Source organism: Coffea arabica, chromosome 2e (assembly GCF_036785885.1).
Source record: "Coffea arabica cultivar ET-39 chromosome 2e, Coffea Arabica ET-39 HiFi, whole genome shotgun sequence".
Taxonomy (NCBI): Eukaryota; Viridiplantae; Streptophyta; class Magnoliopsida; order Gentianales; family Rubiaceae; genus Coffea; species Coffea arabica.
Genome location: NC_092313.1, coordinates 20,501,736 through 20,516,461, shown reverse-complemented (window position 1 = coordinate 20,516,461; position 14,726 = coordinate 20,501,736). Strand labels below are relative to the sequence as shown.

The window sequence follows — 14,726 nt, the reverse complement described above, 5'->3', positions numbered from 1 at the left end:
TAAATGTTTTTTTTATTTTCAAATTTTGAGTAAAAGAAAATGAATATAAGTGAAAAACTAACAATTTTTTTAAACCCATATATATATATATATATATATATATCTATTTGATTTCATTTGAGCAGTACGAATAATATGAAATATATCTTTATTTGATTTCACATGCTATTCGCACTGTTCAGGTGAAATCAAATATATATATACATGGATTTTAAAAAAAATTATTCACACACATGATCAATAAAAGATGAAAAAATTCATTTTGAAAAATGTGAAGAATGAAAAAATTCATTTTGTGAAATGTAAGGGACGAAAAATTTATTTTATGAAATGTGAGGGATTATGAATCGAATTATATAAAATTTGATTTGACAATTTTGCCCTTAAAAATGATCACGTGCAAGGCACGTGATGAATTCCGACCAAAAACTAGTCGGAAACCTAAGTAAGGACCAAATTTGACCAATGTGAATTTGTAAGGGACGTAAAATTATATTTTTAAAAGTGAGGGACGAAAAAAGTTATTTTACAAAATGTGAGGGACGTTTTGAGCGATTTTCCCTTTTTGAAAAATGTTAATCGCATTTCATTCATTTATTTTTTGCACTCTCACCATTTATTTTATCATATAATCTAATAAATAAAAAGAAAAAATCGTTCAAAACATCCCTCAAAATTTTATGAAATAATTTTTTGGGAAAATCGCCAATTTAGTCCTCAAACTATTTTACTAAAGCCGATTTGGTCCCTAAAAGTTTTATCGCACCAATTAAGTTCCTTAACTAAAATACTTGTACCAATTGAGGACTTATACGGCGTCGCCACCCAGAACTCATGTATCTGTACAGAAAATAACGGCCAGGCAGGGGCCTTTTTGGAAGTTCGCATCCTAATTTCTACGGGAAGCAAGAGAGAGCCCATTTTGCATCCGAATTGGGGGAAACCTGTGAAATTAAGGGTTTTCCAAGACAGAATATAGCTGCTAGCATCAGTGGTAATAAATAGTTCATCTACGTTCTACCATTTTGATGCATTTTTCCAGTGAAAATATCCAATCCAATTTGAAGCTTCCCTACTTTAGTTAGACCTATCAGCAGAGAAGTAGATGTGGAAGCAGAAGGAGTAAGACCAAATTTTGTCATTATGTTATACACTTCAAAAGCTTTCTCATGCAGTCCTGCTCTGCTGTAAGCACAAATGAGCGAATTGATGGCAATTATGCTAACAGGTATGCCCTTCTCAAGCATAGTCTTCAGTAAGTGCAAAGTGTGACGACCCCACTTCCCCCTAAGGCGAACCAGAGGGTTGGCGGGTCGCCTGCCTAGCTCTCGCAGGACTCACGCAAGCAAATCGATCAAATATCCACGTATAACTTAAACCAAAACACAATCCGCCATCCGATCATGCCAACTTTTAAGCGGCTTGAATACTAAAACACATTAACTTCAAAGATAACAGCAACCGAAGTTAGCCAATCGGCGGCTCCTAAACACCTCACGCGTTACATTCAAGAAGTAAGGTCTTACAGTTTCCAAAACATGAAATTTCATACAGCCCGAGTATATATACACATACAAGCCAAATATTATAATCAGGGTTTACACATCTCCAGCTTCAATCCCAAAACAAAACTATATCGTTTAATTCAAATACATTACAAGTCACAAAACGAAGTAGATACATTCTTAAGAAGATATAAGCAGCTCAGATTTCTCAAACCTCAAGACCTATCAAGGAAAACAAATAAACATGGGGTGAGCTAAAGCTCAGTGGTGCCCCAAAATCATGCAATCACTCGAAACAATTAACACGTATTGATTCGACTGAAGTAAATAAATAGGGAAGCAATAATATTCAAGTATACCTTAGACTGGTCGAGGGATTCACCCAACGACATTACGTCCAACACTTATATTTATAGACTGGTCAAGGGATTTACCCAACGACTTTACGTCCAGCACTTGATTGTTACAGACTGGTCGAGGGATTCACCCACCGACTTTACTTGATTGTTATAGACTGATCGAGGGATTCACCCAACGACTTTACGTCCAGCACTTGATTGTTATAGACTGATCGAGGGATTCACCCAACGACTTTACGTCCAGCACTTGATTGTTATAGACTGATCGAGGGATTCACCCAACGACTTTACGTCCAGCACTTGATTACCAGGACAGGATAAGAGACCCTCCCACCCTTATGGTGTGGTACACTCCCCTGCCTAGTAATTTAGCACTTAGCAAACGCAAGCAAGATATTCACGAAAAACACTTCAAGCAAGTCACCACTCGAAAGGCAAGTGTGATAAAGTTCACACTGCTCACTTCGATGGATCAGCAATCATTTTTGGCAATTATCACACAACGAGTCGATAAAGCACTTTAGCCAAATAGTCATAAAACAGGCAGGGACACTCACCAAAAGTGAAGCTCAAAAGTCAAGCTGGAAATCGAAGTCCACGTCCTCGCTACACCCTAGAAATCCAAGTTTTAAAACTATAAGTTTTACTAAACAAGTTCTTGTTTTGTATATAAAAGGTTATCCTGTATAAAACTAATTTAATTTCTCGAAACAAATCAATCATTCCCTTGGAATTAAGGCTAGTAAAGAAATAAAATATCTCGTATGGTTTCTTTAAAGGTATTTCCCTTCTAGAGGGCAAACTAGAACCAAATTAATTCAAACAAGTTTTCTTTGTCTTTTATTTGAAATTATTCAAATCTAATGTTTTTAACAAATTTCCTTTAAAACGTCTAGTCAAGGATAGTTTTAGGAAAGCTTAAAATTTAAAAGGTTAAATACGATTACTCCCTAAAGATAATAAACTAGCTTAAGCAAAATAAAAGAATTAACTAGTCGGCAAGGTTTTAAAAGTCCAAATAACTAAGTTTTAATAATATACTAAACTCAATTCTATCACTTGATATTAAGGCAGACTATTTCCACAAAATTTGATTTTGAAAATATTCAAGATCAAGAATAATCAAAACGGTCTTCACAAATTCAGCTCATTTGCACAATGGATTCCCAAGTCACCAAGATAGAAACATTACAAACCAAATATCAATTTCACTAGGGTTTCGTCAATCATTAGCCCTAGATTTCAACAAATCCAGTATAATTAAAATTCAACAAAGGAAGTCCAAGGTACTAAAGCAATCCTAATCATACCCCATGGACCTTCCAAATACACTTCAACCAACCTCTTGAACAACTTCACCAAAAATTAAATTATTGCAAAACTACTCCAATGGTCAAGAGCTTCATCAATCATTAGCTCTTGACAACCAATACACACTTTCAAATACCAATTCATTCAAAACAAGAACAAAAACTACAACCAACTTGAGATCCAAGTGATTCCAAGAATCTAAAATATCCATTAAACTTTCCACTTTTACTTGCTAGAATCACTATACATATAGATTATAATCTGTCCAAACCAAGCTAAAGTAAATAATACACAAATCCAGCAAATAAACTCACCAAAAGTCCCAACCAGTTCGGTCATGCTGGAAAATATTTTCCTTCAAAAATTGCTTTAGTTCATGTTCCACAAATCAAACAATTATGAAAATTATACTGTTGTAGAATAGATTTTTAATACTATCACATCCCAGAAGACACTTTTCAGAGATTCAAATCACAAATAGGCCAAATATTCGATCCAAGTCAAGAATTCAGTTTCCTGAGGAAACAGGACATTCAAACAGGACAGCCTACTTTGAGGAATCACGGACAGCAGTACACATGGAGGAAAAATATGAAATTTCTACAAAACAAAGGCCCATGACTCTAGTTTCAAATGCCACTGACGGCACCTCAATCGGATTTTCCTACACCAAGATTAAATCCTACACCAAGATATAAGCATTTTACTGAGACTGGTCAGAGAAATCCGAAAATCTGGAAACTCATTTTTCACTTGTGAAAAACTCCTTTTTCTCTTTTAAAACCATAAGACTCTTATTCAAACCATCATACATTTAAGTATGACATTCATACCAGCATATACCAAAGCAAATAACGCTTAATTCCAATAAATTATTCCACCAAAAAGTCCTCATAAATCTGTCATCAGCTAAGATAAAATTTTCCAGCAATTGATAGTTTATTTATATAGCTTTTGTTCCTAGTTTTCTTCAATTCTTACCTCAGCTCAACATGCAAAAGGTGATTAGCAAGCCTCAAGCAAATCTTAAACATCCAATACGAAAATCTGAATTGAAATTTGAAAACAAAACTAATTAAATGCTCACTTCCTTCTCTCGACCAAGCTGGAATATTTTGCAGCAGAAAATTTCCCTCGGTTTCAATCCACAATTCAACTTTTCCTCAGATTTTCTTCCATTAAGCTTCACTTAATACTTAAAGCTAACAATCTATATGCAATTCATAACAAGATTTTCCATTTGACAGCAATTACAAATGCAAACAAACATGAAGTCTCTCGGCTATTCCAGAAAATTTCCAGCAGCTAAGTTAGACGCAAATCTGGATTTTCTTCAGCTAAAACCTTGTATTAGGTACTCAAAACCAACATGCATGACTAATTAGTGGAATTACTATCAGCTCTGGTTTAAATCAAGTTCGGACAACACTACTATCATTCACAATTCCATAATTTGGTTCAACCATTCTCGGATGTTCTTGCATGAAGCAGAGTCGTGTTTCATTTTTTTCCTTCTAGCGTAATCCGGCTAATTAGCTTCATGCATGGTTTAAACATCTTGTTTTCAGTTAGTTAAACACATTTCTAAGCTCGGATTATTACAGATTAGCTAATTAAAGTATCAAATTTCCAGCTCAAACTTTCGACAGCTTTAATTCTTACGCATATCAGATTTCTGTTTTTCTGAATTCAGCATCCGATGGTCTAAGGTCAACGTGCAAAGCTTTAAACAATTTAATCAGCTAGTGATTAGTTGATTAGGCACCAAAACAAGCTCAGATTACTATGACTAAACAGGATTACATCTGCATTTCTGATTAAAGCTCACGACAACTTCAATTCTTTCCAAACCAGATTTCTTAAGTCTCAATTCCTCATCTAACCTCACAAACCCACATGCATGCGTATAGACAGCTTCATCAACCCGTAAACAATTTATCTAAGTCCAGAATTTACCTTAGCCTGAAGCCTAAAACACACAGCTAGCAGCTGCAACAATTCTCTCTCTCGGCTGTCCAGAAAAAAATGCAGACCGCTAGTTCTCTCTTCCTCTCTCCCTTGCTCTGGCTTGCGGCTGGATGAAGGAACTCTGGTCTCAAGCTCTGCACCAGCTCACAGATGGAAGACAGACCGAATCACAAGTCCCTCTCTTCCCTCTCTGGTTTACGGACAGAAAAGAAAAGAAACAGGAAGCTCGGCTCACTCTCTCTCCCGTCGTTAATTCCTATGTAGCTGCTCTCTCACTCTCACGGCAGAAAGTAAATTGAAGTTGTGATATTGTGGTGTAGTGTGAATGATATAGTGGTGTGTGGTAATGTAAGGTATATAAGGTGAGGCTTTGAGTGGAGTTGGTCGGCCATATCCAATAGGAATGCTGGAATGAAATTGGAAGTGAAACCGGCAGGATTTGGAGTTGTTTGTAATTTCCATGGCTGCATGGTAGATTTGAAATGGAGGAAGGCTGTTTTAGTCTTTTAGCAACTTGTGCAACCTTTCACTTAGGTCCCTCGTCCTAAACTAATTCCAAAATTTTACCTTAAATGAAATTCAATAGCCTACTAGTGTCCTAGTCTCGCAAAATTAAGTTATCGAAATTCAGCGTCCTAAAATAATTATTAAGAGCTTTGACTTAAAACGACTCGCCTTGATTCTAATTTCGCTTTAACACCTATCGTTATTAATACTTAAAATTAACTTATTGAACTCAAGGAATTAAATAAAAACAATGGCACACTCAACGTCGAGAATTATTAATTTAGCTTGGCAAAAATTCAAATAATCAAATGTTTTGCACAATTGAATTATTTGTAATCTATAATAAATTATTTTTGCACACTTTTTTAAGATCAAATAATAATAAATTTTATTAAAAATCTATAATGCACATAAAATTTATTTCTACGCACTTATTTAAAAACAATTAGATTTAATGCTAAAATTTATTTAAGGATTAAGAATGCAAATGAAATATGCATAGGCTTATATATATTTTTGGGGTTCTCACACAAAGCCTCATCTAACCTTCCTGCCCAACACAATCCTGAAATGGACATGTCAGATATTGAACAATCAGGAATCAAAGCCATCATAGATAATTCCCTTAAGAACCTGTCATCTTCCCTCCCATATTTGTAGTTTCCTGCAACCAAAATGTTAAAAGTTATACCATCAGGAGCAACTCTCATAGTCCGCATTTCCTCATAGAGCATATTAGCCTCACCAATTTCTCTTGCCTTTACATGGCCATCCATCAAAGCATTGTATGTCACAGTGCCTGGTGAAACACCCATTTCTTGCATTTCTTCAAATATTTTCCTTGCTTCTACAATGTTGCCCTCCTTGCAGAGTGCATTAATAATTGTAACAAATGTGGCAGTGCTTGGTTCACAACCGCTTTCCGCCATAAAATGCGCCCAATTCAGAGAATGAGATGTCCAGCCTCTCACACAATATGCACTTATTAGCAAATTATGTGCAATAACATCAGGTTCACAACCATACTTCCTCATCAAAAACAACAAGCTTTCTCCTGTTCTAACACACCCTTTTCTACAAAAGCCAAGAATCATCACATTATACACAAAAATATTTGGGCAAGGTCCCCTTTGGATCATATCTCTAAATAACTTCCATACACTACCATAATCACCAACTCTAATTAGCAGCGCAAAGAAAATGCTAACAGCTGATAAACTTGGTCTAATTCTGACCTCCCTCATTCTATCCCAGATTTTCAATGCTTGGGAACCCATATCTGTATTCACAAACGCCCTCATCAAAGAATCAAGAACCGAGAAATCTGACTCATACTTGCTATGCTCTCTCCACATAAACTCTACCAACTCATTACTCCTACATTCACCAATTCTACTAATTACAGAAGAGAGAACATCCTGTGCCATCAACCTCAACCCCTCAGCAGCCAAGACATGTGCGACAATACAACACGACTGGACTATGAATTCCGAAGCATCACAGAACTTGAAAAATGCAAATGAGACTTCGCGGTTTTCAAATAATTTCAAGATTTCTACAAGCAAATAGGGGCAAACCCCCAATTTCTTCCGCTATTTGCATGCAAAATGGGTTTCTGTCTTGGAAAACCCCTAATTTCACGGTTTCCCCCAATTCGGATGCAAAATGGGCTCTGTCTTGCTTTCCGTAGAAATTAGGATGAGAACTTCCAAAAAGGCCCCTGCCTGGCCGTTGTTTTCTGTACAGATACATGAGTTTTGGGTGGCGACGCCGTATAAGTCCTCAATTGGCACAAGCATTTTAGTTAAGGAACTTAATTGGTGCGATAAAACTTTTAGGGACCAAATCGGCTTTAGTAAAATAGTTTGAGGACTAAATTGGCGATTTTCCCTAATTTTTTTTGTCTCTCACTTTTAAAAGTGTAATTTTAAAGAGCAAATTATCCGGTTGGCCATTAAACTTTTACGATCGTCGAGTTTTGGTCACTCAACATTTAAAGGTCTGATTTTGGCCACTAAACTGTAAAAAGGTAAAACGCGAGGCCATTCTGTTACATTTAGCCGTTAAATTCTTTAATCTGTCCGTTAGCGCGATTTCCAAGATAAAAGACAGGGTCTCTTTTGGAAGTTCAAAATAGTATTCAATGGATCCTGAACCACATGGATCCCCCAACCCGACTTCAGATCCGGCGAGTACATATGCTTAATTGCCGATTCAATCATTTTCCTAACCTCATTACTCGCGGATCCAAGATCCTCCAAGAACCTCCTCACCGTCCTCCGCCTCAACTCCTTCATCTTTAAAACTGACTCCATGGCCTTCCTCGACGCTGTAAACAGATAATTTTCGTCGGCTTCCACCTCTCCGTCGTGACTTAACCTGAAGACGACCAACGTGTTCTGATCCTCTAGATGCTTCCACAAAACCCCTTTTGCCTGCAGCCTCGTCAGGTGCCTTTTCTGCTACTCCTCTAATCCTGAAACGTCATCCCACGACGTCATTGTTGTTGGCGGCACTGGCCGCTGACTGGTCAACGAGATCCACCGTTGGAGTTGAAGTTGGGTCTCTCCATAGCAGGTCTTTTGTTTTCCCTTGTTGGCGTAAAGCCAACCCTTTTATGGCTTTTAGCAACCAAGATTAAAGTCTTTGTTTGATCTGACAGAGATTAGGACCCACAAATAGATTAGTAAATACTTCTTCGATCGGGACTAAGAAGAGAAAAAGACTTATTTTGCAAGAACTTCGATAAAAGAGATCCACCGTTGGAGTTGAAGTTGGGTGTCTCCATGGGATCACCGGTGACGACGCCGTCGGGTAGCAAATCAACTTTCCCATTTCTCAAATCTTTTGAATTTCCTTAAAAGACCCTACCTTTTGTCTTGGAAATTGCACTAACGGACAGATCAAAGAACTTAACGGTTAAATGTAACAGAATGGCCTCACATCTTACCTTTATACAATTTAGTGGCCAAAATCAAACCTTTAAAAGTTGAGTGACCAAAACTTGACGATCGCAAAAGTTTAATGGCCAACCGGATAATTTGCTCAATTTTAAATCCCTTACAAATTCACATTGGTCAAATTTGATCCTTACCTAAGTTTTCGACTAGTTTTTGTCGGAATTCATCACGTGTCTTGCATGTGATCATTTTATAGGGGTAAAATTATCAATTCAAAATTTACATAATCCATCTATAGTCCCTTTCATTTTACAAAATAAATTTTTTCGTCCCTCATTGACCATATATACGAATAGTTTTTTTAAAAATTCATATATATATCTATTGAATTTCATCTGAACAGTACGAATAATATATAATATATCTCCATTTGATTTTATCTAAACAGACTAATTATAATTGTGCATATGTATTCAATAGATATATACATAGATTTAAATCTAACAATTTTCTTTTATACCCATATATATATATATTTGATTTCACCATGTGAATCTATTCAATATTTGTAATCTTTTCTATTTTGGTAATAATTCATTTATTGAGTTGTGTGATAAAACAATCTAATTAATCGGTCATAATTCAAATTCTATAGTCATGCGAACAAATTGTAGTTTAAATCTGAAATTTTTACTCATCACCTTTAAGACCAACAGTTGATTTTTTGCCTTTTGAATATCTTAAAATTTAAAAGTATCAATCACTTACTTTTTTTTTGTCATACTTTTTCCTTCTTTATTTTTTCTGTCCAAACTTAATTTAATATAAACACTTGATAATATTTATGATTAAATGTCTTTTTTATTTTTAATTTTCCAGTAAAAGAAAATTAACATGAGTGAAAAACTAATCCTAAACTCACTCACATAAAGACTACAAGGAGAAAAATAGCAAAGACTCACACGGAGCGGGCTTCGCGGGTGCCTATTCTTCGATCCAAACTGGTGATTCACCGCATTCCCTTCTTTAGTCAGGAATGGAGTCAGGGATGCCCAACTCAAGAGAAGTCCTAAGGTTCTGTTAAAGTATCCTTAATAGCATCTCTTTCTCTAGAATCCTGGCTTGTAGATCTTTGGCGAAGTAGGGCTGGAGCCCTTAATTAGCATACAAAGCTGCAACCCTCAAAGGTGAGGCAAAATTTTTTACACTCCTATATATATCTATTTTAATATATATCTATTTTAATTTCATCTGAACAGTACGTTCAGACGAAATCAAATAAAGATATATTACATATTATTCATATTATTTAGTTAAAATCAAATAGATATATACATAAATTTTAAAAAATTATTCGTACACATGATTAATAAGGAATGAAAAAATTTATTTTGTAAAATATGATGGATGAAAAAATTCATTTTGTGAAATATGAGAGACAAAAAATTCATTTATGAAATGGACTATGGATTGGATTATGTAAATTTTGATTTGATAATTTTGTTCTTCAAAAATGATCCCTTGCAAAGTGATGAATTTCGATCAAAAACTAGTCGAAAATCTAGATATGGATCAAATTTGATTAATGTGAATTTGTAAGGGACGTAAAGTACAATTTTCAAAATGAATGATGAAAAAAGTCATTTTATAAAATGCGAAAAACCTCCTGAACGATTTTCTCAAATAAAAACTATATGATTAGAATGATATTCCCTTCGTCCCATTAAAAGTATCATATTTTCTTTTTTGAACTATTCCAAAATGTTTATCATGTTTAACATTTCAAACTATTTTAACCGGTTAAGTCCCATTTCTGCCCTCCACTAATGATGTGATCATGCATGTGCTAATTGGTCACAAATTGATGTATGATCCCAAAGATCATCCAAATGTCCCAACCTGTACGATGTTTGAGTTCCGACTCCAGCCAAATTCATCACCAAGAATGTCAATATGACTCTTTCAAACTCCAATTGAAGACCGGTTTTGTTATGAAGAGAATAATTTCGATTTTTTTCGGTAAATAGAATATCGAGATAACTTAATTAGTGATTTTCTTTTGAAAACTTTCAATTTTTAAATTATTTTCATATGCACTAATTTGTTAAGAATTATCAACTGTCACAAAATAAATCCATATTGAAAGCAATAAATAGTGTAAAAATAGGTGAATAATTTTAAATTGATCCAAAAACTAAACGAGCAAAATAATAAGGCATGTTATTCTATTTCGAGAAAAAAATAACTACACAAGCTACCAAATTTAATTTAAATGGAGTCTATGAAAGTGTTGATTTCTCACACTTTTCTTTAATATTTTAAAATGCAAAAATGTAAAAACAGATATTCTACCAGTCAAAGAGCAAAAGAATGCAAACCAATATGCAATATTTCCACCTTATAGAATAAGGCTATTGACAGTTTTAAAAACAACAACAAAAGTAGTACTCTACTGTCTATATATGTACACAGCTTCACTTAGCATTGCACATTTTTCCTTTTGTACATAATTCATACTAGTACTACTAACATCAAGCTAACTTTACAAAGCTATTCTAAAATCGTGTAAACTGAGATAAAAGCAGTCAATCCAAAAACCACTAGTACATAAAAAGTGCTTCCATATTCTTTGCCCAATCAAAAGCTTGCACCACAAAATCAAAAGGCTTGGATTGCTTAACTTCAACCATCTTCCAAAAGATGAGATTTGACATAACTTAGTGAAAAACAACAAATAAAGATGCTCCAGAGCAAAGTGAATATAAATAGCTAAACAAATGAACATTAAGTACATGTACATTTTGCACATTAGAACAACCATACCATTTTGTTCAAAAAACATGGTTAGTACAGTTTAAGTACTTACAAATATGAAAATAAAAAACACTAGTTAGTTTAAACAATCATACATACAAGAAGTTGGAGATTAAAAATCTTAAAAAACAAAAAAATTTCATAAAATCTGACCTGTCCAGTAAAGATAATCATACTTGCATATGACTTAGAACTTGATTCAAAGTTCTTTTTCACATTCTATTTATAGTGGAAGACAACCTTCTTTCATTAAATGGTGCTTCCCAATGTGTAGCACTTTATAATTATGTCCCCCAAGATTTTTCATCACCTCTACCATACAAGATTGCAATGTTAAGAAAACATTGTTCAGACTTTCACTTGATAATTGATCAAATGACTTTTTCACAGCAAGAATTAGCTCATCAATTGACACGGGTGCTTCTTGATGTTGTAAGCACTGTATAGCTCTAAAATATCCTAAGTCAAGAATATTCATGTCCGGACTGTTAGGAGGCTGAAATGACAAGTGAATATCAAATCCATCCCTAGAAGCAGTTTCAATAAATTTAGGATCAGTAGGATCAATATGTGGTTTTCCATTATCTTGTTGGATCAAAATTTCAGTAACACTACCACCATCCCGTGGCTATTTAGCATGTATTGCAGGCAAAACCTATTGAATTAAACACCTCCTATACACTTCCTTAATCACTGACAATATTGACTTAGTCTCTAATGTACTTACCATATGATTTTTACTACTCATTTTTGCAAGTTCTTTAAATACAAAAGGGAAAATCCCACTTTTTTCATCAAATGTTGGGTTACCAGAGCAATCAAAACGTGTTCGAGCAATAGCAGCTAGGAACATAACTTTCACAATGAATTTTTTGCTCTTACATGTCCTAAGAGGTTGTTCTCCTTGATGATAAAGATAATACTTTTCACATTCTTTAGTCATGTAAAACCACTTTTCATCAATATGCACAACATTGAACATACTTATAAACATTGAATTAGTGTTGAGACTTTTTGGTTCAAACATTGACAAGCAAAAGTTAAACCTTACTTGTTATTATGATTTGTCAATTGTGGGTTGAGTGTATTTGAGTGTGACCTTATAACATCTTCTTTAATTCATCGGTGAAGGGTTGATTTAGGCACTTTCATTTCACTTGTTGATTTAGGCACTTTCGTTTCACTTGAAAGTGACTAGATGTTTGTCCGGCGCCGAAGAGGAATTGCCATGATGAAAGTAAAATCAATCTCCACTCATTTTCTTCCGCATCTTTTAGGAAATCTGAGTGTATCGTCAACCCCTCCATATGTAGAAGTAATTGCTGCTAACTTCAAAATTCTCTGGACTGTCCTAACACTTGTTTTAAATAGGTTTGCAACGTTCCTGATCGTTCCCCTTTTCAATTTACTGGCATTACTTACCTATAATAAAGCTTCAGAAATCATTGCCTTTCTTGATTAGTTAATCTCTTCGTAGAATTATTAGTTTCAATATCATTAAAAGTATCTATATTTCTTTTAAAAGTCACCTCTGAAATAGAGTGTAAAAAAAAAAAAAATGAACTGCATATATAGATGTACAAGTTAGTTGTATAATCCCGTTAAATAATTTAAAATAGACATTTCAAGACTTTTTTTTTTTTTTGAGCAATCTGCCAAAACCCAAATTTTCAGTAAATAATTTGGCAGCAATTCTTTAAGAAATTATAGACAAAATAATCAATAATTAAACATTAAAAACGTTTAAAAGATCCAACCTTTCTTACATGAGAAAATAGAAAAAAAAACCCATTAAAAAGAAAGAATAAAAGACAATTAACTAACCTTTCAATCTCATTTTTTATCAACTCTGGATTAGAAATCTACTTTGTATCCTTCCAATGCTTCTCTCTCGAACTGGAGCACCAAAATTATAATCAAAGGTGAAAACTTTCAAGTGAATATGGAGAATGAGAAAATGGAATTTGTAGTTATTCTAGAGAAATTATCGTAGCTTGATTTGCAGCAATTGAAGAATGGCTAACTACAGAGAATTAGAGAAGATTTTAGTAGTAGATGGTGATCCCATTGGAATGTCTGCTAGAAAAAAATTTTGATAAGGAAACTGGTTTTTTGTGGCTAAAACAAAGGATTGCTTTTTGGTGGGTCCCACTTTGACCTATTTGTTTCTTGGATGAAGAAGATTTTGAAAAGCAAATGAATTTTTTATGGCTGAAACAAAGGAGTGCTTTCAATGGGTCCCATTTGGACCCATTTGTTTCTTGGACGAGTTAGTGGAATGTAAAGGGCAAACTTGAAACAAACAAGTTTACAGATAATTGGATGTTATTGTGCATAAAAAGCATTGTTTCCGAAGTGCAATAGACTTTGCGGGATAGAGGGAGTATCACACAGTCTAGTTATTAGAATGATCGTGGAAATACAAATAATAAAAAATAGAGTGCAAATATATTTTCCTAAATTTTTCAAGTGATTTTTGACATGAGCTATTCTTTATTACTAATGTAGTTTTATATACATGCAAGGTATGAGAGATAAATATAACTTGCAAATTATTATTAATAAGGAGTAAATTACACATAAGAGATAACAAGAATATCATTTTTGGAGAGGATTTTTGTGATGTAGCTAGTAATTAGATATTATTAATTTGTGTTATTGGTTATTAGTTTGAGGTTTTAGTGCTAGACTTAAAAAATAAACTAAAAAGTAACAGAATAATAAATATGAATGGCTGTAATTCAAATGTCAGATTTTGGAGAAGCCATCCAATAAAAGATCTTTAATTTATTTACTATATTCTATTTTGGAATTTATCTTTTATAAATTGATATTGTATACACATGTGGATACAATGTAAACTAGTATTGTAATCTATGCTATGCACGGATTTACGTTTAATATAATAATAATAGCAAATGAATTATTTATATTAGTTACATGAAAAAAGGTTAAAAAATTAAAAGAATGCTATTTTAGTATCTAATTTATATTATATTTATATAACTTATCTAAAAGCTTAAAGTATATTACAAAAATATTAGCAAAGACCATAAAAATACCTAAAGAAATACTAAAAGCACATCAACTACAACATTGTTACCCCTTCTTTCCATGTTTTGTTTTTACATTACTTCCCTTCAACATTCTCCTACTTCTCATTACCCTCTTATTCACCTTCCAAACCCAACTTCCCATATCCCTCCAACTCCTCATTCTCACAAACTCTACATTCCCTTTATCCTACTTTAATTCTATCAAATTGAGCAATCTCTTATCCAATTTCACAACCTATTTATCTCCTATTTTATTACTCTTTCCACCCATTTATAGTTATAAATAGTGACCAATTTTTCAACTCG

The 14,726-nt window shown here is 33.9% G+C and overlaps 2 protein-coding genes and 1 long non-coding RNA gene across 3 annotated transcripts; 1 reads left to right on the top strand and 2 right to left on the bottom strand.

The window, feature by feature from the left end:
- Nucleotides 1–6,114: 6,114 nt before the first annotated feature.
- LOC113728759 (uncharacterized) lies at nt 6,115–7,378 on the bottom strand. Its single transcript, XM_027253122.2, has one exon. The coding sequence runs from the start codon at nt 7,075–7,077 to the stop codon at nt 6,115–6,117; it is 963 nt and encodes a 320-aa protein (XP_027108923.2). The 5' UTR covers nt 7,078–7,378.
- A 321-nt stretch (nt 7,379–7,699) lies between these two features.
- Nucleotides 7,700–8,669, top strand: LOC140036833 (uncharacterized). The gene is made up of 2 exons (XR_011840407.1): nt 7,700–8,227; nt 8,313–8,669. It is a non-coding gene; the product is annotated as an uncharacterized lncRNA (long non-coding RNA).
- A 2,918-nt stretch (nt 8,670–11,587) lies between these two features.
- Nucleotides 11,588–12,346, bottom strand: LOC113728758 (uncharacterized). Its single transcript, XM_027253121.1, has 2 exons — nt 12,092–12,346; nt 11,588–11,992 (listed from the first exon to the last, which is right to left on the bottom strand). Exons 1-2 carry the CDS (start codon nt 12,344–12,346, stop codon nt 11,588–11,590), a joined length of 660 nt encoding a protein of 219 aa, XP_027108922.1.
- Nucleotides 12,347–14,726: the final 2,380 nt, after the last annotated feature.

Excerpts from the sequence above, each read along its gene's own strand:
- LOC113728759 (XM_027253122.2), bottom strand. The coding sequence starts at position 7,077 with ATGGCACAGGATGTTCTCTCTTCTGTAATTAGTAGAATTGGTGAATGT.
- LOC113728758 (XM_027253121.1), bottom strand. The coding sequence starts at position 12,346 with ATGTTCAATGTTGTGCATATTGATGAAAAGTGGTTTTACATGACTAAA. Across the intron at positions 11,993-12,091 it reads TGAGTAGTAAAAATCATATG|CCACGGGATGGTGGTAGTGT; the intron begins GTAAGTACATTA and ends CATGCTAAATAG.